We start from the raw sequence: 26,244 nt of genomic DNA on the forward strand, positions 1-26,244 counted from the left end.
CACCGCTCTGATGTAAAGCACCTCACCCCAATTAGCCTCCAGGTTGTTGTCTTGTTTATGAGCTTAAGAATGTTGCGTTGGATGACACTGATTCCCAGAATTCCAATGGAAACGCCAACATTTTGATTTCAACCTCCAGGTTTACCCTCGTCGTCTAACACGGGGGGAAGGGGGGGTTGTTTCTTGCTGACTTGGGGTGGTGGGGACATTATTTTATTTTTTTCATCTGAGGGTGCTGTTCTTTCTTTGTGAATATTTGTCCATATCTACCACAACCAGCTGCTGCTTTATCAAATTCATCGTAGCTGCCTGCCACTTCTCGCTCGTGCCCGGTCAGTTCATTTTTCGGTGGGAACGGCCAAAAATTGCAAAGCAATATGCATAATGCACACACAATGAATGTCTGTTTCTTATTAAGTGCCAGCGAGAACTTTTTCAATAAATTGGCTTAAACTGACCATAAAACAACATGCAGAGTCCTTCAATGTACCGAAATGTATTTTGTTCTACAAGACGCTGTATTTTTCAATAAATGTCGATTTGTGTTGGTTCCGTGAGGGAGGTTCCAGGCCGCAGCCGACACCTTTCCTGATTTGGAGGTTTTTTGATGAGAATTCCCCACCTCAATCTACTCACTTTCCTTACTTAGCGCTCCCAGGTGACTCCCTGGATTCGCTCACACGTGCACGCGCTCACGTCCACGTGCGCGCCGGAGAATGCGTGCACACACGCACACACAAACACACACACACACACACACACACTACTTTTGGCTACATGCTATTCTTAATGAGGTCTCATCAGCTTTCTTTTCTCTCTCTCTCCCTCTCTCTCTTTCTCATACTTTAATTCTATTATTCACCTTTGCACATTTTTCATTCCAGTCCAATGCTGATAAGTTTTATAGAAATACATATATAACCGTCTGGCCTATTTGGACTTCAGATAAAATGTGATATTAAAGAAGTGCTTTTGGAGAGCTGGTTTTCCCGAACAGGCTCACCAGACTGTACCTCACCAAACCAGTTCAATTGTTATTTCTAAAACTCGGGACCCAGTATTTACTAAATCTCATTATTTTCTTTCCAATTTGCGCCGGCGTGACATCTGCACGTCTGAGCATCTGTGCACGACACAAAATATATTTTGTGTGTTTGTTTGTCTGTATCTTACATAAATATGAGTGACGCTGTCATAAAAACGAAGAATATTAAGTTCCAGGGAAAACAGTTTGGTATTCCTTGATGTTTTGAGCCATGACATCACGTGTTTTAATGAAGTTAAAACGTACACATGTTCCATCATGTATGTGTGCATGCATGCGTGCTAACGTGCACTCAGCTCGCTCTGCTGGACGTGCATGTGTTTTCCATACGTTAAGGAGGTCAGTGTGGACGCTCCGCCCCAAAGTGCAGAAGGATGCGGAGCTACGAAGCACCTGGGGCCTTGCCGCGGAGGCGCCGCTCAGCCATGTTGGACGGGGAGCGCTGGAGGACTCTTCCGGGGAGGGGACGTCACGCTATGGACCTCTGGTCCGATGGCACTGCTAACCTCAGCACCGGCAGGAACTCGGGCCAGATGGAGTTCAAAAGTCGGTTTACTATTTGAGGAGTAAAATTCTGGTGGATCTTCTTTTATTTGAGACGTTATTTTTGGAAGTTCAGCCATGGAAAGTAACGGGTAACGATTTTTACTCAACTACTGTGCTTGAGCAGAAGTTTGAGGTATTACCTGTGGGCTTCAATAATAGATATAGATAGATAGATAAATAGACAGACAGACAGACAGACAGACAGACAGACAGACAGACAGACAGATAGACAGACAGATAGATAGACAGATAGATAGAAAGATAGATAGATAGATTGATTGATAGATTGAATGTATTGATCCCTGGAGAGAAATAGCAGTGTTAAAGAAGCACACATCAGAACTAGTATGCAATTCTAACAGTGATAAAAAATAAATAAAAAAAACAATACAGAATAAACAATAAATGTAAAAAATGACCAATAAACATCTGTATCAACAATTCTCATTCTGGTAAAGTGTTGGTCTGTAAAGCTGGGTCCACATTACCGTACGTGATTTTTTAATATCGAGAAGGACAATGGAAAGATTGAGCTGCACACATTCAACTGCTTTCTGTCTTTCTGTCTGTGCACACACATAATAAGTTCTGTCAAGCACCCGCAAACGACCATTTCACTTCCCAAACTCCACACCTGATGAGCGGAGGAGGGCGTGTCCGTTCCAGGACCGTCGGACAGGGGTCAACTAGATAACTTTGGGAAATGCAAACATTGTTTTGTTATTCGCGCATTTTTTTGCCAGAAAAACACAAGCAACGGGCAGGTTCAGCTCATGTCCTTTCAGAGGAAAGTGCTGAGCCAGTCGGGCTCCAGGAGCTGCTGTGTGATGGATGGCCTCTTGGTCCTGGTCCAGGTGGAGGTGTACAGTAGCTGCCATCCTCCGTGGGGGAACAGAACGTAGCCAGCCATAAAAAATACTATATAACACACACACACACACAGGCACACACACACACACACACACACACACACACACACACACAAACACACTGAGGTCCAATTGGGCAATAAACTGATGTGACTACAAGGTTCTGCTCTATTTCTGTGTGTTATATGATTATATAAATGAAATGTCTCCTGATTATTAAAGGGGTATTTCAACAACACGTCCTCCAACTAGAGGTCTTCACGGGTCCACCTGAACAAGACTACCCAAGGCCGGACCCAGGACACCTATATGTTCCGGTCCACATTTTATTATGGCTGATTGGGTTCGGGTGGGCTCGCATTCTTTCACCTCTATGTCATTATATGTGATACCTGAGTGGATCCAGAAGAGGCGCTGTCGGCGGTGATCAAGAGGAACGTATGGCAAGGCTACGTGGTGGTGGTGGTGACTCAGATTACACTGGAAAAAAAAATAATAATTAAGTGCAGTGACAGGTTGGAAAAACAGCATTTTAGGTTCAGATAGGGGTCTCTCTCCCTTCAGACAGATATCGGGTTGGTTCAGTAAAATTAGGTCCAGGTATTGGTCAATCCATTTGGCTCTCGAATGAATTTCCCAGGTCCAATAGGCTTCAGGTCCAAATTTTGGAACCTGTGAATCTCCACCTCCAAGTTCAGGATGAAGAACTTTTAGAGCAAAAATATACGTTCAGAAGAGGAAGAGGATGTTTTCTGGGCGGTTTGTGTGTCATGGGGTGTACAACCCCCTGGTACAAATAATTCAGCAGTTTGCGAACAGTTTGCCGACCTTCCTGTGTCTATGGGTCTAAATATCACACGGCTGGGTGGCTCACTGTTGATCCGCCGTAGGGGAAGAGCAGAATTCCGAATTCTGTCTTTTGATTGGTTCATTCTGTCACTGAACCATTGTGTGAATACACTGTGTTGAGTAAACTGTTCAGGGAAGCTCGTCTTCGACAGGCTTTCTTTCATCATTTGAAGTATACTGCCTGCTTTACACTTCCTTGTCCCTAAATGAACACAGCTCTGGTACTGAGCAGGTTTGGACTGTAAGATGTTTCTCAAAAGTGGGCCCTCATGCAACATCAATGTACAGTATTTTCCATGTCAAGAGAATAGATGTAATTTATTGACACTCACCGAATTATAGTTTTTCCAGAATCGTCTTTCTTTCTCTATTCTCTGACACACACGTCAAGTTTGAAATGACCATCTCCTTATGTATTGAGAAATACAATCCTGAATATATTATAATTTAACTTCATAACATACCAATTATTTCATATAATGTAAAAAGTATATCCTTATATTCCGATATAAAATCTGAAATCTAAAACATATCTGAATGACAGAAAAGTAATGGATGTACGGTCCAGAAAAAAGTCCATTCACAATGATAATATTGTGCAAAATACATGCAGGGTTCATCCGTGTATCCCAAATAATATATAAGATCATATTTATCAAAATATGTTAATACATGTTTGCTGTTTAAAGGTTGGAAGACAGCATCTCACCGTTCCTTCGCAGGGCACGCTACATTATACTGTTAAATCAGAAATTATTAAACCGGTTTTGAAGCAGTAAACCCTGCATGATCTGCAGCCGCAGTGGGGGGAACGGCTCGATAGGAGGAAATGCAAATCACCCAAACAACACTCGAGGGAAAATTTCCCTTTTTTTTTGTCACCGAGAGGGAGAGAGAGAGAGAGAGAGAGAGAGAGAGAGAGAGAGAGAGAGAGCGAGAGAGAGAGCGAGAGAGAGAGAGAGAGAGAGAGAAATTTCCATGATTCAGCTAAGAAGAAAAACAGTCCAAACATTCAGTGTATTGCAGCTCTTAGCTTTTCTATGGAACAGCAGTAGGGCCACGCAAAAAAAAACAACAGCCTGGAATTCCAACATTAAACTCGGAACTCCGACTTTAAAGTCAAAATTAAGTTTTGAGAATAAAGTCCAAATTTGCTGTTTTTTTTCCATTGCCCACACGGTAGAGGCCTCGTTGGAACTGGGACGTTTCAGACCTCGATGTACATTTGTGACATCATCATCCAGAGTTACATTAGTCCAAGCGTCGTCTCTGGGAAGTCGTGCGCCCTGTGGACTGCATAGCGTTTGTTATGCATTGACAGACAGCCCCAGCCGATGCTGCGTTTAAAGGACACACTGAAAAGTGTGACACTCGCTGCATTTTGCAAAACCCCGAAAAACTATAATCGGTCACAGACGGTGTTTTCGCACCGCGGGAAGAACCTTTGGAGGAATCGTCCCTTTCTTTCGTGTCTGCACTGCATGGTCCAGGAACGATTGTAATTGTTAAAACACCGTTCTTGAGGCATATTTCAACTGAACGCCGCAAGAGGAACATTCAGTGACGGAGAGGAGAAGAGCACGGTGATGGGTTGAAGACCTAAATCCATGGTGATTTGTCAAGCACATGAGCCAATGGGTAACCGACATACTTAACCAGTCTCGTTCCCGCAGTCTGTCAGTATTCACTACACTAGTATTCTCAATGGCCACGCCCCCTTACCGTGAAATGACACGGGTCCTCGCTTATCGACCAATTCGCTCAACAACCCGGTCCTAGGATTGGAACTCGGTCGTTACGTGAGGAGTACCGGTAAGGTGGTTAAATCTCTGTCCTGTAATATAAAACACTTTTTGAACTTAATAGAATTTTCATCTGTCTCCAATGGAAAGAAAGTAATAGATCAGATCTTCAGGGATAGTAACACTTCAGCTTCAGTGTGGGCTTCGTTTAATGAAGCCAGGAGAAGAGGAGGATGAGAGGAAAAGAGGGCAGAGAGAGATAAGCAGACATGCAAAGAGAGAGAGAGAGAGAGAGAGAGAGAGAGAGAGAGAGAGAGAGGTGGTAAGCAGCAAGGTCAGATATCCAACTGCAAGCTGCAGCTAAAAACAACCTTATTTTTTTGGATCGATATCGGAGAAACTGAATAAAAGATGGAGAGAGGAAACCAGAGGGAGGGAAAGATACAATTCTGTTTTTCCTCTTCTCTTTCTGCAACTGGACCTCCCTCTCTCTGTGAATATATCCAGCTATTGATCCCACATGAGCGCTATGTGTGCGTGCGTGCGTGCGTGCGTGCGTGCGTGCGTGCGTGCGTGCGTGTGTGTGTGTGTGTGTGTGTGTTTTATGTCATTTTATTTATTGTTTTGGACGTAATCTGTTTTAACTTCATTTTATTTTTTTATGTAAAGAAAAATAAAACAAGAAAATAAAATGATCCTATTCTATTCTATTGAATTATTTTCGATTTCTATGATATTCTTAAGTATGTAATGTGCTATATTGATTTGATTGATTGACTGATTGGTTGATTGGTTGGTTGATTTATTGATCGATTGATCGATTGATCGATTGATTGGTTGGTTGGTTGACTGGTTGCTTGATTGGTTGATTGATTGATTGATCATCATCATCATCATTGAATTGACCCTTTATATCTTACTAACCTAAAAGCGTATTCAAAGTCAAAATTAAAACTGAAGCTGAAATTCAATATACAGTGATTACACATCTCTTACAAATCCAATGTCTGGTCCCTAGGGAACATGGACGTCGGCCTTTCTTCCCCAAGCGGCGGATAAATAATACAGAGTCAAATCAAATAAGAGAGATCAGAGAGACAAAGAACCAAGAAGAGAGACCAAAATAGGAATGGATAAAGAACAATTCTTGTGGTGTGTTGAAGTGAGTTTTCAACCTGGACATCCAGCAAAACCTGTGCACTCTTCAATTGTAAAAGTTAAAGTTAAATTTCAGCCCTTTAAACCTTAAACATACATAAATGAATAAGAACTGTGTTTGAAGCAGCTTCATCCAGTGTTCACAGTGTTAAGTGTCAATTCAAAACTTCACATTGGTTGCGTCACCTTGATATTGAAATATTAAAGACATAAAGGTAGATAGCAAAAAAATATCCAATATACGATAAACCAAAGTTTACAAAGTAAATAGTTCTTGAGTAAGTGTTTGGGATAAATCAAGTTGTTATTAGGATACTTGTATATTAACTTCATTTCTGACAGACAACTCTTCGACTGACTTTAAGATTATCTTTAATTCTGATACATCATTTGGGGCCTGGGCTCTGCTGCCCATCACTCAGGTAGGGGAGGACAGGAGGGACTGGCTGCTTGAATAGGCCCCGCTCATATAAGGGCGTGGCAGCGTGTGGCGCAGTCAAGTTGTCTGACAGAATTAGCTCCGCAAGCTGATGTGTGGCTAGTTCTGTCAGACAACTTGACGGCGCCACATTAACTCTTTTTTTAGTACTGTAGTTATAGCCCATTTGGATTCCTTCACCCTCTTCTGGACCTCAGTGTCTTTCCTCGTGATCCCTTGTCACAACTGCAATTATATCAGAGCCGTTCATGATCTGAACAGTGAACTGCTTTATCCACCTGCTAGTGTAGCGAAGCACTGATCCCTCCTGGTGTGAGAGGTGAAAGGCAAGCGCTCGCTGCAGCACGTTTAAAAAGAACTCTGAATGATCCGTGCAGAGCTGTGAACGTGGAAAGGAGATATGGCTCTGTGTACACACATGCACATTACACACACACACACACACACACACACACACACACACACACACACACACACACACCTGGCCTATAATCGTCCCTATTTAAAATGCTAATTTCCGCCCTCCCACAGGTGCTTAAACTGTGTTTGAAGCCAAATTGCTCATCATCACAGGTCATTTGGAGCCTGATGAAACCTCTCTGCTCTCCTGTGACGCTTCACTGGAGAGCTTATGGATGTGAGAGGGGTTTATTTTACTGTACGTATATACACTATATACTATACTATATGCTTTATACACTATAACTATAATTCATAAGACTTTAGGAGCAAAAGTCTTTAATTAAGGGGAAGACGGTACACAGACTGTAACTGTAGCAGAGAGACTCATCTCAACGTGGCAGTGGTGGAAAATGAGAAAGTGCAAATATATTTTTCAAGTGAGGTGTCTGGAAGGTTTGAGGTGAATAGGTCACTGAGCTCCCAAAGCTGAGATATAGTGCGGTAATAATGTTAACGTATGTTCCTGTAGATTTATTGCCTCTATGTCATACGGAGGACGAAAACAACGGGTCTCTTCAGAGGCCCTCTGGGAAAGGGAATTGTGTTGATTTTCAGCTTGACCAGAGGAGGAAATGTTTAGATTTATGGCAAGACAGAGGCTGAGCGGGCACCTATGGGTTGGAACCAGATGTGGTACGTTATATCTGTACAGCTTTAAAAGCGAGTGCCGAGCGCCGCTTGGCAGAGAATATATCCGGCTCCTGTTCTCTCCCAGGCCGTCCATGGCAAGTCTGGTTTGATGCTGATTTGTGTAATAAAACTATTATTTTAATCAAGTCAGCGTCAGCGCTCACTCGTTCTTCATCAACACATCACACTCATCAAGAAACTACACAAGTATTTCAAGTATCTGGTATTTATGACTTTATTTTTTTTAAATCGTGGACTGAATCGAACTGCTCATCGATAGTGCATCAGCTGCATTACCTTGGAAATAACTCTGACTCCACCTGTACCATTTTATTATAAATTAAAATCAGGATCTGCATCATTTACAGGAAAAAAGCTCCAGTGGTACTTTATGAGGTATTATAGATTATATCAGGACACTGGATATGAGTGATATAAGTGCTTTTACTACGTTTTAGTACATTTAAGAAGTGCTTCTATACTTTTACTGGAGTAGAAATGTCAATGTGGTACTTTCAGTTGTGTCAGGGTATTTGTACCTTTACTGAAGTAAAAGGTTCTGAGTACTCTGTTTAGAAAAAGGTAAAAATCTCTAACGCTAAATATGGCTGACCAAGGGCGCCATGGCAACCAGGCGTTCATAAAGTCGACCAATCATAAAGAGAATCCATCGCATAATATTTTACTATTTCACTGTTTCTGATGCACTGGATGCAATGCATGTGTAGAAGAATTGGTATTTGGAAAAAAACAATTTGGACACAGTTTGTCAGTATCCCTAAATATAAACATATAAATACATAAAATATATTATATATTATAATATATATTAATATCTCATAAATGATATCTGATAATGTCAGAACTTTAGAAATAGATGATGCAGCTTCACAGTTAAAACTAACTCAGCGCAGACACTGCATTCTTCTTAATTTGAATTTTATGAATATCCAAAACACGTTTTATCATATTTATATTGAGGGTAAACATCACAGCTACTGTGATGTGGAAAATCTGATTGATGGTATTTTAGAAGTATTGAAAATTTACTTCAACAGAAGTAAATTCAATATACCAGAACATTTGATAATTTTGATGAATTTCAAAACCTTTTTATTTTATTGTATGACCTATCTATCTATCTATCTATCTATCACACATACACTCTCTTTCTGTTTCTCTTACACACACACAAACACACACACTGGCCCTGCAGCACACTGCAGTGCTCATTGTGATGCTTAGGTTGCACAAAGCAGACTGCACCATAGAGTGGGCGGATGCCGAAAGCGTGCACATGGATTCACACACTCAGACACACACACACACACACACACACACACACACACACACACACACACACACACACACACACACACACACAGCGTATGCAAAAACACTCATACATACACACACAAACATGCACTTTGACACACAGAAACACATGAAAAAACATCCACAAAACAAACACGCACTCATACACACGCACAGTCACACACACACACGCACACGCACGCACGCACGCACGCACACACACACACACACACACACACACACACACACACACATATATTATACAAAGTGCATGATAACACTGAAAGTGCATGTAGTTTTATTCATTCTCTCTCAAGTCTTTGTGTCCAGTTTGTAGCTTTTCATTCCATTTCTCTGTTCTGATGCCGCTCCACTTTAAAAAATATCTGTGCATTTAGTTAATTTATTTAGTATTGTCAGTTTAGTTAGTTTAATTACACTTACAGCATCTGTCTCAGTTATATGTCCACAATATGAGCCTTTAACGTACTGTGGAAGAAGACAAATTGTCCCCCTTCCTGGACGTATAATAACTGTATAGCACTATACTATACTACTATATAGAAAGATACTATATAATAATACTATACTATAGTACTATATTGCACTTTACTATATATAGTACTATACTACTTTACAATACTGTTATACTATAGTTCTATATTAGTTAGTATAAGTAGTATAAGTATAGTGCTATATAGTACTATACTATAGTACTATACAAAAGCGTTATACTATAGTATAGTGCTATATAGTACCATACTATAGTACTATAGAAAAGTACTATACTATAGTACTCTATAGCACTATACTATAGTACTCTATAGCACTATACTATAGTATTATAGCATAGTACTACAGTATAGTAGTATAGTACTATAGCACTATACTATAGTACTATATGATAGTACTATATAGAACGATACTATAGTACTATATAGCATTATACTATAGTATAGAACTTTATAGCACTAAACCATAGTATAGTACTTTTGTATAGTGCTATAGTATAGTACTATATAGCACTATACTTATACTACTTATACTTATAGCAGGATACTCACCCTCTTTAGAGCATCATACATCAAATGAACACACATGTGCAAACACACACGCATCGTTTCTCAGACCACAACAAAGAAAAACTCACAGGTATCGACCACACAGAGTCATTCTTTCCCATCACGGCCGCTCCACCATGAGCCACAGAACGAACACATAAAGACTCCAATCCAAATCCATCACATTCACTTTGTAGCGTGCTGCTGAGGCGGTGGCCATTTTGTAGGGTAAGAGATTAATGCACTATATGCTCCACTATAAATTACTTTAAAACGTTGCTGTTTCATCCGCTATGACATTGGCGTGATGAAAACATGTCCGTTGTTTCGCTGACTCATCATGTCGTCTGCAGATCTCATTGGGTTGAGTAGTGGGCAGTGACTTGAGGTGAATTCATGGTGGAGAGTTTTGAGGAAAACACTGAAGACGTGTGGTGTGGATGGAGGAATGGAGGACGTCAATATTGTTCCTTTACATCAAACTTTAAGAAGCACTTTGTTGTAGGGTAAGTGGTGGATTTTGTGTTTATTGGCTCCTCTGACATCAAGCTTTAAACTATAAATTAGGTCACGTGAGGGATTGAGAAAAATGCAATCACTCAGCAAGCTTTTGATTAAAGCCAAGAAGCATTATGAGGCTCCTCTCGACTATCAGTAATATTTGTCCAAAGACATAGTACCAAATGGGGACGCCATGCAGACCAAATCTTTAAAATAAAAGTGGTAATCTGTAACGTTATTTTATAAAAAAAAACAACCATATTCAATACTTTATTTTGGTTCCACTTTTCAAGAAACAGCCATTTACTGTACTTAAGTTATGCAAGTGCTCCTCTCTAAGCTGTTTCCATTGATGAGTGGCGGGGTCCGCCACATACGCACAATTAGAAGTGAATTTGATAAAGCAACACAGTCAGTAAACTGTGGATATTGGTGAACATTCACAAAAGATAACCAAAAAATAAAGGAAAAATTGGTAAAAAGATTGAAAAAAAAAGGTTTAAATACAAAAACTAAAATTACAATAAAAAATTTAAATTGAAGTAATTTATAAAGTGACAGACGAGAAAAGAAATAAAAACGTTGCAATTTTGATTGGAATTCCAGGACACTTAGTGTAATCCACCCAACACAGGCAGATTAATGGATTCCAACATTAAGGCCTTAATTTGTAATCTTTTAAGATTTTATTTTCTTTGAAAATGGGTTTCCATTTGCAAGTTTTGTTTTTTTTCCCTATATATTCTGGTGGTTCATGGACCAACACAAACCATATTTCCATTTCCAATGGGGCTGTGACCTACTCTGTGCATTAAAGGGTTAATGCATCAAGTTCCCAGAGGAGGGGAGCTAATCTAAAATGGAGGATTATGTAAGAGAACCCTCAGCCCGGGCTAATCCCTCCCTCCTGAGCGCCCGTCGCCCTCTTCTTTGATATTGGACCCAGCGCAGGGATGGCGCTGGGGGAGTTATTCTTGAAGAACGGCACGAGATGCCGCGCTTTCACCGTCGCCAGCCGCCCATTCTAGCAACCACATTCTTCACCGGCGATCACTCACCGCATTTTGAAGTTGTTTGATACATGAACTTTTTTTTTATGGGAGAGCCTTTGAAAACCTAAGACATGGGTTATGGCCACTCAAGTTGGAGGAGGTCTCCTGCTTTGAGTATTTTCCACTAAAAACCCATGTCGGCTTGTTTACCGTGGCAACGCGACTTTTTTGTTGAACGTCAAAGTTGTTGCGTTTTCATCCTGTAAGACTAATTTGTCGTAAAGGCTTTTTTTTTTAATGTTTGTATACGAGGGGGCGAGGAGAATGAAACAGGCCCCCTATCATTTATCAAATGTGTTTGTGTGTGTGAAGCATGTGACACACACACACATTTTGTGCACGGTGTAGAACGGAGGGATTTCCAGTTTAATCGCATGGCTGAGCCTGATAACGAGATAATCGGAGACATCCCACATCTCCCCTCCCGCCCGACGACTCCCCTCGTGGGCTGCTGGGGCCTGGAGGTCGTCGCCTGACCACGCCCCCTGCACCCTGCAGCCAATCACACTGCAGAAGCCGGTTGGCCGCACGTGTCACGCCCCCTTGGCCCTGGAGCCTCCAAGTTGGCTGCATGCACCTGACCACGACCTCTGGAACGGGCCCCGCTGTTTGGCTCCATGGAGAGGGTCTGAGCTTCAGGACTCGTTAATTATGCTAATCCACATGAATGATAAGGAATCTGCTGCCGCTCGAGCCCAAACCTCTGGTAACACACACACACACACACACGCACACACAACGTCTTTTATTAATAAATGAATTGAATAAATAGCAATTATCAGTGAAAGCAAAAGGGATGTGACAAAAACAGGTCGTGCAAAACCAGCAGAAAAATACATTAGTCATTATTTAAGCCTTCAACGTCCCTAGTAAAACTATTATAAGTCAATTAGAGAGAGAGAGAGAGAGAGAGAGAAACAGAAAGTCTCTGTGTTTGCTGAAAATTCTCTCTCTGACGACTTAAATACACACACACACACACACACACACACACACACACACACACACACACACACACACACACACACACACACACACACACACACACACACACACACACACACACACACACACACACACATACACACACGTGCATCCTCTGCTGCCAGCGTACTCATGGCCTCTCATTTTCTCTCTCTCTCCTCTGGTTCTGTGGGCGTTGTTCATCACCACGCCACTCAACTTTTTTTTCGCCTCACTCTTTCGACGCTTTCACAGCGTACTCTCGCTCTCACACCAGACAATTTTCAAAAGATTTTATTCCTGGATATCTGGCCTCATCTCACACACACACACACACACGCACGCACGCACGCGCGCGCACGCACCCACGCACGCACGCACACACGTACTGAATATTATAGGTCTATACATACTAGTAAATGAATAATGGCAGACGGGTTTTGTGCCAAACCTGAGTTAATACTTGCGATTCATATGTTTTCACATACGGTGGCTTGTGGTTAAATGTGAAATGTGATCAAATGTGATTTTTACCACACTGTGACTTAAAAAAAATACACAATAAGATAAGTTAAGATGACACTTTATTTATTGCCAGGGGGTTTTAAATCAGCAAAAATAGCCAGAGCAGTCAAAAAGAGATTACATTTTTTTTTGATTGGACAAAATATATATACACCTCTAATCCTAATCCTAAACCTAATAACAAAATGAAAATAGTACTAATGGTAGGAATAATTATAATAGTAATATAGCTGCAGGCAGCAATACACGGGGTCCAATTTATTGGTTTTAGGCGTGTTACATGTTTTGAAGGTGTAATGCAGTGAAATATACTGAACTTATAAACATAATGTAGTTACTGTCCATGTTATTACACAAATCCATCATGTCATTACGTATAAAAAATTTCCATTTTAACCATACATCAACCATTGATTTTAGGTTGTAATATAAGTGTGTGACATAAGTGTTGTATGAGGTCAATTATAAATAACAGTCCTAAATAGCTGAGTTCAATCTTAATGTTGTTTGTAAGTTGTAAAGTAATTTTGTTCGATTTTTTGTTTTTATTTTCTAAAACATTTTCGGTATGGTCAGTACTGACAGTAAATAAGTGAGTGTTTTTATTGACTAACATTTTAGTTATGGTGTGTTTGGAACAGTGATTTCTTAAGTTCTCGAACAATTGCTATATACGGTATATAATAGTGCTCTCCACCAAAACAGCCAGGTCTGCATACGTTTTATTCTACCAGACTTTTTCAAATACTGATAAAGATTATTCCTTTAATCAAAACATCATCTAAGTCATTTTGTGTCCATGTGCAAACATTCTGGATCTTGTTCTTAAGAATAACTGTTAAACTCATAGCAGTGTACTGTTCATTTCTGGAGTCTCTAAATTGTAAATAATACTGGTGAAATGAGCCTCTTAACACCGACATGTATGAGTCAACAGTATATTTTTTCACACTGTATTTCTTCAGTTCTTTTCTTTTTAATATTGTGGCCGACCTTGACGACTGGATTTTTGGACAACGGCTTCTTCAGATTCTCATCTATTTTTCGGCATCCGCAACAATAACAAAAACAACTTTTCCATAACAATAACAATAAATACATTTCATTTTAGAAATATATAAATGCATGTTAGTTATAATTACTACTTTTATCACTATTTTTTTCTGTTAATAATGTGAAATTGGAATATTCAGTTTAATGGATTACTAACATTTAGGTAACTTTAGCATTCATTTGGCATTAGAATTATTATGGAAGAATTTGTCAATATCATAAACACTTCCTGCCTTTTCATTTTAGGTGAAGGAAAATGTTTAAACATGATGTTTATTTAAAGAAATAAATGTATTTTTTACTTTAAACTACATCTTGTCATTGTTATAACTTACCTTGTTGCATTGAAATACATCTGGAGTATCAGCGACGGTATGTGATGTTTTGTCTCGTATAAATCAATTACGACGTATTCACGTCGATTTACGACTAGTTTTTGTAGACTACTTTTTATTGTATTTTTCATTCATCTGGCAAAGTAATGGGGACCATGGATTTAAAATATTAATAAAACAGATCTACTGACATCTACCAGATAAGAAGCTATATAAATACACATGTAAATCGATAGTTTGGTAATGTCGAACCCGGACAGAGTGATCGAGTCTACGCCGCACACTGGACAACTGGCAAACTGGACATTCTCCATCGAAATCTGTACAATTATAGTTAATAATATGATGACGTCATAAAGTGTCTTACTGTAAAGCTCATAGCGTTCATTTTGTTTACGAATAGTTCACAAATTTCTGCTCCGTATGTGGATCGATTTGGATGAAACTTTAACCATGACAACTTGTGACATACCGGTTGAAACGACACCTCAACCGTGTTCGTAGCTTATGTCATTTATGTGTTCCCGATTATTTAAGCACTGTTGTAGATACTTTGTCGGTTTTTAACTAATATCTCCTCCGTATGTGGATCGATTTGGATGAAATTTAAACCACGAGAGGCTTGTTACATACTGATTCAAACAAGACGTCACCTTGCTCCTAGCTTCTGCTGCTGTTCTGTTTCAGATAGTTTTAGCCTGAAAAGTTCTGAGAAATATTCCAGAGCAATTTCAATAGGGGTCTGGACCGCTAATAGCAATAAATATATTTACACCTGCAAAGAAAATGCTTTAGCTAAAGGAAAGTTCAACTTGGAGAGGAAGAGGGGAGTTATTTCCATGAATGGGAGAAAAGTAGATTGCCAGAGATGGAGCATTTTGTACTGAGGATGATGGAGGATGGAGGAGCCGGAAGGAGCTCGTCAGAGATCTGAAGCGCTCTCCCTCTCCTATTCCCCCTCTCTTGTCCTCCCTTTTATTATTGGGTCTCACAAAGCAGCACTTAGTGCTGGATCCCGCTCCTTTATCTAATATAGCCTCGTTGTAAACTCATCTTCTTTTATGGTCTTTCATCCCGGTACCCCCACCGCCCCCCCACCCACCCACCCACACACATAGAAACACACACACACACACACTTCTACTGTAATACAGGATATACCCCGCCAACACACACACACACAGTTCAACTGTAGTAAGAATATATCCCCCCCCCCTCGACACGCAGACTTCTACTGCAGTAAAGGATAAACCCCCCACCCCCACAAACTTCAACTGCAGTAAAGGATTTACCCACCACCCCCACACACACACTTCTACTGTTGTATAGGATATACTCTCCCCCCGACACACACACTTCTGTGTTCTTCTGCTGAAATAGAATGACTTCAGTAAAGCTTACATACTTCAAAACAGTACATCAATACTGTATTTGAGTAAAAGTAAAAGTACTTTAATGTTACTTTCCTCCTATGTCCATAACTACAACTACTGTATCAGGCAGTTAGTTGTATGTAACAATGGGCAGTAAATGCACTTAACCTTGTGTGTGTGTGTGTGTGTGTGTGTGTGTGTGTGTGTGTGTGTGTGTGTGTGTGTGTGTGTGTGTGTGTGTTAGTGTACTAGATACTTTCAGCAGTTTTTCTGCAGTTTTCTAAACTGCAGATGGTCAAACGCTCAAGGACAAATTCTCACCACTTGCAGCAATGTCTGACACGTATCACTTCATGATATTTTGAATATTTTCCAAGATTTCCAGGCCGATGGAGTTCCTTTCCCAATGTGTGGATGTTGTTGTGCAACAGAGCCTAAATTTACCTCAGTAAGTGGGAGTGGACAGCGTCAAATTCAGAACTGCAATAGTGGAAAGTTGAAAAAATGTATTTTTCAACTTTCAACAAAATGTAAGTATCTGTACCTAATATATTCCATTTTGATTTTTACTCCAGATCTCACCATCATTTTAACCATTATCGTACCAAAACCATTACAGCCATCTTTCATTGCTTTCTATATTTATTTCATAGTTCATATTCACATTTTTAACTGTATACTCCACTTGTTGAATTCCTTAAATCAAAGTGCAAATCCATAAGATCGCCAGTGTTGGGTGGATTTCACTAAAAGTCCAATTCCATTCGCAAATGCAATATATGTAAAGATATACTGTATATATCTATATATACTGTATATAGGTTTACCATTGTCTTCACTCGAAGATGCACACATTCCTTTCTCCAAAGTTTGACTTCTTCTGATCCATTCATTTGTTTTGTGGATTTTGTTTCTTGGTCATTTGAGGTTGTCGAGATATTTATTGATTTATAAAGATTTATAATGACCAACATGTGCTGAAGGGAGATCAAGATCATCATTCAGTCGTGAAGCAACTCCAGAGACTGGGAGTGGGAATAAGTCGCTTATGTGTAGTGTTGACAAAGTTCCAGGCACGGAGAGAGAGAGAAGGGGTTGGGATAGAGAACAGTGTATAGGGGAGGAGAGAGTATCTGTGGGGGAATAATTAACTGTGTGCTCGGTCGCTCTGCAAGCCTGCGGCATGCTGCTGCAACGTGCTGATTCAGGAAGAACAGAGGGATGTAAAAGAGGGAGGAGGGAGGAGAGGAGAGGAGGATGCACCAGGAGGGGGAAAAGAGAGAGAGGTCGCCTCATGGAATAAAAAGCAAAGATAGATGATCCACCAGTGAAATTTGTGATCATTTTTCACGCGATGACTGATCATTTTGGTATTAAAGTTCAACTTCAATGAAACTTGTGCGACGGGAGGTGGAATAGAAAAGGTATATTTTACTCGAGGGTGAGATTCAAAGTATGCATGAAATCAAACGTCGTTTTAGCTTAAAGGGGACCTATTATGAAAAACGAAATTTTTCAGCCCTTGTGCACACACAATTGGGTCTCTGATGGGCCTACTAACACAAAAACTGTGAAATAAGAAAACCCAGTCAGTTTTTGTGAGCTGTCTATTTCAGAAAACATGAGGTGAAATAAGCTGTTTAGATTTGCACCCCCTTCCTCCGTCAAGCGGGGCTTCAGTAGAATTAGAACCGCCCTCCATCTGAGAGTAACTACATTCATGGCTTGTCCGCCACCGGAACCGCCACCTCTGTTGTTGGCTGCAGAGACCAGCACAAATCTTGGACCTATTGGACTCCTTTTTAAACAAGTAAATATAGTTCTCTGAGGTCCCCAAAAATATGTTTTTGGAGGTTTTGTTTACTGCAAATACCATTCAGGTTATGCATTATAGCAATTCTAACATACCTCTAAATCCATTGTGTTCCTGAGGCTCTGTTTCAGTGGGTGGAGCAAACCTACTGAGGCCATGAGTTCTGTGAGCCAGTGGGGTGTGACCACAAGTTCTGGGTTCTGTGAGCTAATGGCATTTGAGTGTGCCTTCCGGGTTTCGTTCTATTTACTCCGTATCTTTCACAGATAATCACCTTAACAGTCAACCAAATTTGAACAAATTTGAGAAATAAGCAATCCAGTTGCTGGATCATCACTCATATTAGATCTACAAGGCCTCATTTAAAAGTTTCTTCCGACTTTGGTTGCAGTTCTGCAAGCTTGTCGGACACACGGACACTGCACTGCGCACACCGAGACTCTCGCACACAGGGATTTTTTGTTTTCATGTAAACATCGAAAATAAAATAAAATTAAATAAATAACTAAATAGATCTACAATGAAAAAAAATTAAAAAACCCACAATTTTTATTGGTATTGTTAGGAGAAACGTACAAGAGGGAGCACATGACCATATAAAGAAATCTGTCACAACCTGACATCAGCTCTTGCAGAGAGTAGAAAAAAACATTGAAAACAGAGTTCAGAGCAGTCAGAAGCCTCGGCGTTTTGATCACAATGATTACTTTGGCATTAGTTTACATATATGACAGAAAATAAGTAAAAGCATAATAGGTCCCCATTCAAAGAACAAGGAATTAATACCAACTGTCCGCAACAAAACTAAAGATGCAGGAAATATAAGTATTTAAAAAAATAACTCTGCTGTGTGTTACTTTCAAAAAATATATAAAAAGGTATGCAGTAGATACAAACAAAACCAATACAAATAGTGTGTTTTTATTGTAGATCTATTTATTTTATTTTGCGATGTTTACATGAAACAAAAAATCCCTGGTGCATTGTAGGCAATTAAAGTCGGAACTAACTTTTAAATGAGGCCTTGTAGATCTAATATGAGTGAAGATGTAGCAACTGGATTGCTTATTTCTCACCTCAAATTTGTTCAGAAACAGATTTTAGTGTACTGATGATCCCATTGTATCACAGAACCCAGAACTTGTGCTCAAACCCGTTTGGAACAGAATGGTATACAGGCATACATGCACGTTGGAATGGCTAGAATGCATAACCAGAATGGTATTTTCAGCAAAGAAATTCAAAAACATGTTTTTGGGGACCTCAAGAGAACTACATTAACTTGTTGAAAAGGAGCATAATATGTCTCCTTTAAAGTTTACTTGATCTTTTTTTTAATCATTTACAGACATTTGACAGGCAGTAATGCGAAGCCTGAGACTCATTATCAAGTGGGGAACAGCGACACCTAGAGGCTGGAGAGTAAACAGCATCTCTCCTTAAAGCACTAGAATCCCACAGCTATTCCACCAACCATTCCATGACTCGGAGAGACCTAAGTATTACCTAATAGCAGCAGCATGTAGTTGCGCAATAAATGCGCAATAAATGAATACATGCATTTTTTCCATACCAAGATTTGTGGCCACATTATTTCCATATCAGCGATAGTTAAAAAAATAATAGATTTTCAAAAGATAGTAACTTCTAACGCTTAGGAAAGATAGCGAGATGATCTTATGGTAGTGAACATATAATGACCGACATAATCTTCGCCCTCAAAACTGACAGAAGAGGAAAAAAACAAAACAAAGATAGACAAGATGATGCGCTCCGTTCACCCGTGTCCGTTTGCTGCGCCCAGTCCATCGTGCTGTGGTCCCAGTAGGCCGTCCTTGCTGTCCTGGTCGTGCAGGAAGCCCCATGTTCTGAGCAGAGAGGGCCGCTGGGCCGGAGGAGTGGAGAAGTAGTCCCTCTGTTTCTGGGAGTAAGTCTGGGCTGAGGGGACAGCATCTCTGTAGCTCCAGTCCTGAAAACACAGGTACACGGAAGTTTAAATTGCTAGTCTAGAGAGAGTGGGACTGTTTGGAGAGGATAAAGGAAAAACTGTAATAAATAAATGGTAAACTTATCTTTAACAGAAAACGCAGCTGATAGAGCCAGGATATGTTTTTTCTCTTCAAAAGAATGTTTTGTGATGATATCCATCTGATATTAGGTTACAATAGGTATTAGTTATGTGTGACATGCTCAATACATATATCAGATATAAAGAGTTAAAATCTTATACAAACAGATTAGATGTCTCTAATGCTGAGAAACAAATAAGCATCATGTTCAATATATAGCCTACATCTTTTTTGCTTTGATTTTTTTCTGTTTTGCTTGGCTTTGTATATTTTTTCTAAATAAGAATTTTTGATTCAGAGTTGCAAAACACCCTAAAACTGCAGGCGTTTGTCTCTTTGAATAAGTTCAAAGAGACAAACGCCTGCATAATGAAGCTGAAGATTGTAATTGTTTAACCTTGTAGATTTCCACTTTTTTCAATGTGTTTATGTTGTTGTATATTATATTGTCCTACTCTTTGTGTGTTACATTTTTATGTTGTCTATTCAGTAACATTGTTCTGTGGTTTTCTTGGCTCTAGGTCCCTCTTGTTAAAGAGATTCTGAATCTCAATGAGACTAACCTGGTAAAACAGGTTCAAAAAAGAGGTTCAAATAAAATTCATAAATAAAAATGTTATATACATTTTATTGTATGACTTCATGTTACAAATAAAGAATCTTGACATCTTGAATCGAATGATCCCAAGCTAATGGTCTAAATCTCATTTGATCCGATTAAGTCATAGATTAATCTAGCAGAGCTAGGAGAATCTGCATTGGCAGTAAAAAAAAAAACGATCTTGACGGTATCATCTCAAATACATGAACTTGATTCCGTGTGTACATTATGATAAAATAACAACCTGCCAGCGGAGATTGAAGTCGTCCAGCAAGCGGATCCGGGCGTCTCTGGATGGAACACAGTCTGGGGAGCTGGGCTTCTGCAGCTCGGCTCCCACCTCCACCCCCTCAAACACCAGCAGGGCTCTGATGGCGAACCAGCCTCCGAACCGTGGGTGCACACACACCCCGAACCTCTTCTGAAGCAGACAGGGGAGAAGAACTTTAAAATACATCACAGTTAACCATGAGTAGGGACATTTATTTAGTGGCACTAGATTCGTATTTGTATTTTAAATAAACGGTCAGAATAACGCTGCACATAATTATTCCCCCCAATCGACAGTTATGCTTATGGATACTTTTACTTATATGTATGCTTTTTTGTACATGTATATACAGTATATTATTTTCAGATTTTGATTATATTAGTTTTATTATTTTGGTTCATTTTAAATTGTTTTATAGTTTTATAACCTTGAAACCCCTTTACGGTTTTTGTATTACAGGTACTACTCACTTAACGACAGAGTTCGATTCCTAGCCCCAGGTCCTTAAGCGAGGACCGTGTTATTTCATTGTAAGGGGGTGTGGCCATTGAGAGCGCTAGTGTAGTGAATACTGACAGACCGCGGGAACAAGACAGACTGAGAATGGTGATGAGATGAGATGTATACAGTGTATATAGTGTATATAGTATATATAGTATATATAGTATATACAGCACGTTCCAAATGATTATGCAAATTGGATTTAAGTGTCAGACATTACATTTTTTGTTTTTTAATTAAACTCATGGATGGTATTGTGTCTCAGGGCTCTTTGGATGACTGAAATCAATCTCAGACACCTGCGATAATTAGTCTACCAGGTGAGCCCAATTAAAGGAAAAACTACTTAAGAAGGATGTTCCATATTATTAAGCAGGCCACAGGTTTCAAGCAATATGGGAAAGAAAAAGCATCTCTCTGCTGCAGAAAAGCGTCAAATAGTGCAATGCCTTGGGCAAGGTATGAAAACATTAGATATTTCACGAAAACTTAAGCGTGATCATTGTACTGTGAAGAGATTTGTGGCTGATTCAGAGCACAGACGGGTTAGTGCAGATAAAAGCATAATGAGGAAGGTTTCTGCCAGACAAATTCATGGGATTAAGAGAGCAGCTGCTAAAATGCCGTTACAAAGCAGCAAACAGGTATTTGAAGCTGCTGGTGCCTCTGGAGTCCTGCGAACCTCAAGGTGCAGGATCCTCCAGAGGCTTGCAGTTGTGCATAAACCTACGATTGGGCCACCCCTAACCAATGCTCACAAGCAGAAACGGTTGCAGTGGGCCCAGAAATACATGAAGACTCATTTTCAAACTGTCTTCTTTACTGATGAGTGCCGTGCAACCCTGGATGGTCCAGATGGATGGAGTAGTGGATGGTTGGTGGATGGCCACCATGTCCCAACAAGGCTGAGACGTCAGCAAGGAGGTGGTGGAGTCATGTTTTGGGCTGGAATCATGAGAGCTGGTAGGCCCCTTTAGGGTCCCTGAAGGTGTGAAAATGAGCTCGGCAAAGTATATAGTTTCTGACTGACCACTTTCTTCCATGGTTCAAAAAGAAGAACCGTGCCCTCCGTAGTAAAATCATCTTCATGCATGACAATGCACCATCTCATGCTGCAAAGAATACCTCTGTGTCATTGGCTGCTATGGGCATAAAAGGAGAGAAACTCATGGTGTGGCCCCCATCCTGTCCTGACCTCAACCCTATTGAGAACCTTTGGAGCATCCTCAAGCAAAAGATCTGAGGGTGGAAGGCAGTTTGCATCAAAACAGCAGCTCTGGGAGGCTGTTCTGACACCCTGCAAAGAAATTCAAGCAGAAACTCTCCAAAATCTCACAAGTTCAATGGATGCAAGAATTGTGAAGGTGATATCAAAAAAGAGGTCCTATGTTAACATGTAACTTGGCCTGTTAAGATGTTTTTGATTGAAATAGCTTTTGGTTTCAGTAAATATGACCTCCTAATGCTGCAAATTCAACAAATGACCATTTTCAGTTCTTTACAACCTATAAAACGTTTTGAAACTCTGTTGTGCATAAAAATTTGGAACAGTGAATTTTGAGTTTTTTTATTTTTGGAAAAAAATACTGTTATCATTGGGAGATTTGTTCAATAACATTTGAATTATACCCTAACGGTTGTTGACTTGAAAATTATACTGACTGTCATTTGCATGGACTATTTAGGAAAATCAGATATAAATATCATTTTCATAATAATTAGGAACGCGGTGTATAGCGTATATAGTATATAAGGGTGATGTGCACACAGCACACACGCAGCACGCACGCCGCGGTATTGTATACAGCGCACAATACAGACTGGTCAGAGAGCTGGTCATAAGTCCGAGGGGTTGTTAAACAGGTAGGTCGTTAGGTAAGGGGTACCTGTATTAAAAAATAATTTTGGTGCCTCTGCTCATGTTTTTGCTCTTGTTAAAGACTTTCATGATGCTTCCAGGAAATCCAGTCGAGCCAGAAGAGTCTTTTTTTAACAACCACGGATAGATGTTATTGAGTGAAACGAAGGTGTCAAACGACTGTAGGTAAAGTGCGCTAACCCTTCTCAAAGGGGAGAAAAAGCAGTGTGAGGTCTACTCACCTTGTTCCCCCAGGGTGGTTCTGTCACATCTGATTGTTGGTAATAAAACGCCGCTCCAGACACGTGGGCTGCCGTCTGAGCCAAGAACTTTGGTTTTCTGCTGGGCAGCATCTCGAAGTCGTAACTCACCTCCACCTTCTGCCCTGGGAAGCACTGTGGGGGGAGGAGGGAAAGAAGATAAAGTAAAATAAGACAATATGACAATGTTTTGTCATCAGACAGTGGTATAACTGTTTGGATCATGGTTTCAGCGTTATCTCCCTAACGACAGTAAAGACACTAAATCAGATCCAACAATAAAAAAAACCTCCTCAGATTGGGGTACATGGCCTCATGATGTGCATCAAATTGAGGGTCCTTGACATGAAGTTTTAAGACCACTGACGAAACAAGACAGATCCCTCAACACACACTTCATTCTCCTCTCTCTCTCTCTCTCTCTCTCTCACCTGTGCGATGGTGGTGCTGATGCAGTGTTTCACACACTGGTCCACAGGGTCACTCAGGCCCTGGCAGCGATTGGTTTCCATGAAGGGCAGGAAGGCCCGTTCAAACATGGCGGGCATGCTGAGGACCACCACGGCCACGGTGTCATCGTGGTAGTGGAGGTGGAGAGAAGATGGCAGTACTTTGTTGTACCAGCCGATCTGGAGGCAATGGATCGCCAAAAGGTACAAAGGCAAAAGCAGTCCTTAGTAAAGTAGCAAAAGAGTTTAGAATTCTTTTTTAAAGACTGTGAACCTCTTCCTCTGGCTGGCTTGACCTGGGTGGATGTGATAACTTATCATCCGCAATACTGTACGTATTCAATTGTAATAACCAATTTATTTTTCCACCTTAGCACACAGTGTATGTACAAGTATGCAAACTTGCATACATAAAGTTTAAATAGATGATACAGAAGTTATTGTAATGTTTTAGGTTTATTATATAAAGCCAAATGTCTTTTGTAATTTTTTTATTCTTATACATCTATCATTACTGCGATATATATATAGAGGTACATCTCATAAAATTAGAATATCACGAAAAAGTTCAATATTTTTTGTCACTCATTTCAGAAAGTGAAACCCATATATTATATAGATTCATTACACAGAGTGAAATATTTCAAGCCTTTATTTCTTGAAATTTTGATGATTGTGTCTATAGATAATGGAAACACAAAATTCAGTGTCTCAGAAAAGTAGGATATTTTAAAAAGAAAATGTCAGGCTTCTGAAAAGTATGTTCATTTCTATGCAGTACTTGGTTGGGCCTCCTTTTGCATGAATTACTGTATCAATGCGGCGCAGCATAGAGGCGATCAGCCTGTGGCGCTGCTCGGGTGTAATGGAAGCCCAGGTTGCTTTGATAGCAGCCTTCAGGTCATCTGCATTGTTGGGTCTGGTGTCTCTCATCTTCCTCTTGACAATACCCCATAGATTATCTATGGGGTTCAGATCAGGCGAGTTTGCTGGCCAATCCAGCACAGCAACACCAGGGTCATTGAACAAGCTTTTGGTACCTTTGGCAGTGTGGGCAGGTGCCAAGTCCTGCTGGAAAATGAAATCAGCATCTCCATAAAGCTGGTCAGCAGAAGGAAGCATGAAGTGCTCTAAAATTTCCTGGTAAATGGCTTTGTTGACTGTGGACTTCAGGAAACACAGTGGACCAACACCAGCAGATGACATGGCAGCCCAAATCATCACTGACCGTGGAAACTTCACACTGGACTTCAAGCAATGTGGATTCTGTGCCTCTTCACTTTTCCTCCAGACTCTGGGACCTTGATTTCCAAATGACATGCAAAATTTACTTTCATCTGAAAAGAGGGCTTTGGACCACTGAGCAACAGTCCAGTTCTTTTTCTCCACAGCCTAGGTAAGACGCCTCTGACGTCGTCTCTGGTTCAGGAGTGTCTTGCCACGAGGAATGCGACATTTGTAGCCCGTGCCTAGGATTCGTCTGAGCGTAGTGGCTCTTGATGCGCTGACTCCAGCCTCAGTCCACTCCGTGTGAAGCTCCCCCAAATTCTTGGATGGATTTTGCTTGACAATCCTCTCAAGGCTGCGGTTATCCCTTTTGCTGGTGCACCTTTTTCCTTCCACTCAACTTCCTATGAATATGCTTGGACACAGCGCTCCGTGAACAACCAGCTTCTTCAGCAATGACCTTTTGTGGCTTACCCTCCTTGTGGAGAGCGTCAATGACTGTCTTCTGGACATCTGTCAAGTCAGCAGTCGTCCCCATGATTGTGTAGCCTACTGACCCTGACTGAGAGACCATTTCAAGGCTCAGGAAACCTTTGCAGGTGTTTGGAGTTCATTAGCTGGTTAGGGTGTGACACCTTGACTTTCCAATATTGTACTTTTTCACAATATTCAAATTTTCTGAGACACTGAATTTTGGGTTTGCATTATCTATAGCCACAATCATCAAAATTTAGAGAAATAAAGGCTTGAAATATTACACCCTACGTGGAATAAATGTATAAAATACATGGGTTTCACTTTCTGAAATGAGTGACAAAAAATATTGAACTTTTTCATGATGTTCTAATTTTACGAGATGTACCTGTATATAGTATACTGTAGCTAGTGTTGTCCGTCCTGATCGTGCGATGACACCGTCCGAGTCTCATATTTCACTCGAGGTCCAAATGAAAATAATTTCCAAAACGTTGTATAATGGAAAACAATACCTTGAGTGGATGACATTCAAAGCCCAACTCTGAGAGAGGCTCGTTTAGCGCTCTCGTCAACCTTTCCACGTCGACGCAGGGAGCCGCCATCGTTTTGAGGGAACGCAAGAGGCTGCATGTTGGGACTTGGTGTTTTCCCTTCGTGAGGTCGAAAGTCGAAGTTGACAACCCTCGCTTTTCCTGCTTATTCATTTATGTTTAATTGATATTCGATAGGGGTGAAATACGCGCCCCCCTCCGGCAATGAAAGTTCGCGAACCTCTACATCTCGTGAATTAGAACGCGGGTG

The 26,244-nt window shown here is 40.4% G+C and overlaps 1 protein-coding gene across 3 annotated transcripts; it reads right to left on the reverse strand.

Annotated features, from left to right (window-relative positions):
- Window positions 1-2,046: 2,046 nt before the first annotated feature.
- mmachc (metabolism of cobalamin associated C) lies at window positions 2,047-26,235 on the reverse strand. Of its 3 annotated transcripts, none has more exons than XM_080001089.1 (7): window positions 25,956-26,235; window positions 23,722-23,919; window positions 23,273-23,425; window positions 20,645-20,818; window positions 19,512-19,699; window positions 2,853-2,940; window positions 2,047-2,509 (listed from the first exon to the last, which is right to left on the reverse strand). In XM_080001089.1, exons 1-6 carry the CDS (start codon window positions 26,145-26,147, stop codon window positions 2,931-2,933), a joined length of 915 nt encoding a protein of 304 aa, XP_079857215.1. In that variant the 5' UTR covers window positions 26,148-26,235; the 3' UTR covers window positions 2,047-2,509; window positions 2,853-2,930. The 3 variants fall into 3 exon arrangements, with proteins under 3 accessions (XP_079857215.1, XP_079857214.1, XP_079857216.1); XM_080001088.1 differs by having other exon boundaries at window positions 20,645-20,821; XM_080001090.1 differs by lacking the exons at window positions 2,047-2,509; window positions 2,853-2,940 and having other exon boundaries at window positions 16,605-19,699; window positions 20,645-20,821.
- Between the last annotated feature and the right edge of the window lie 9 nt (window positions 26,236-26,244).

Source organism: Zeus faber, assembly GCF_960531495.2.
Source record: "Zeus faber genome assembly, chromosome: 1".
NCBI classification, from domain to species: Eukaryota; Metazoa; Chordata; class Actinopteri; order Zeiformes; family Zeidae; genus Zeus; species Zeus faber.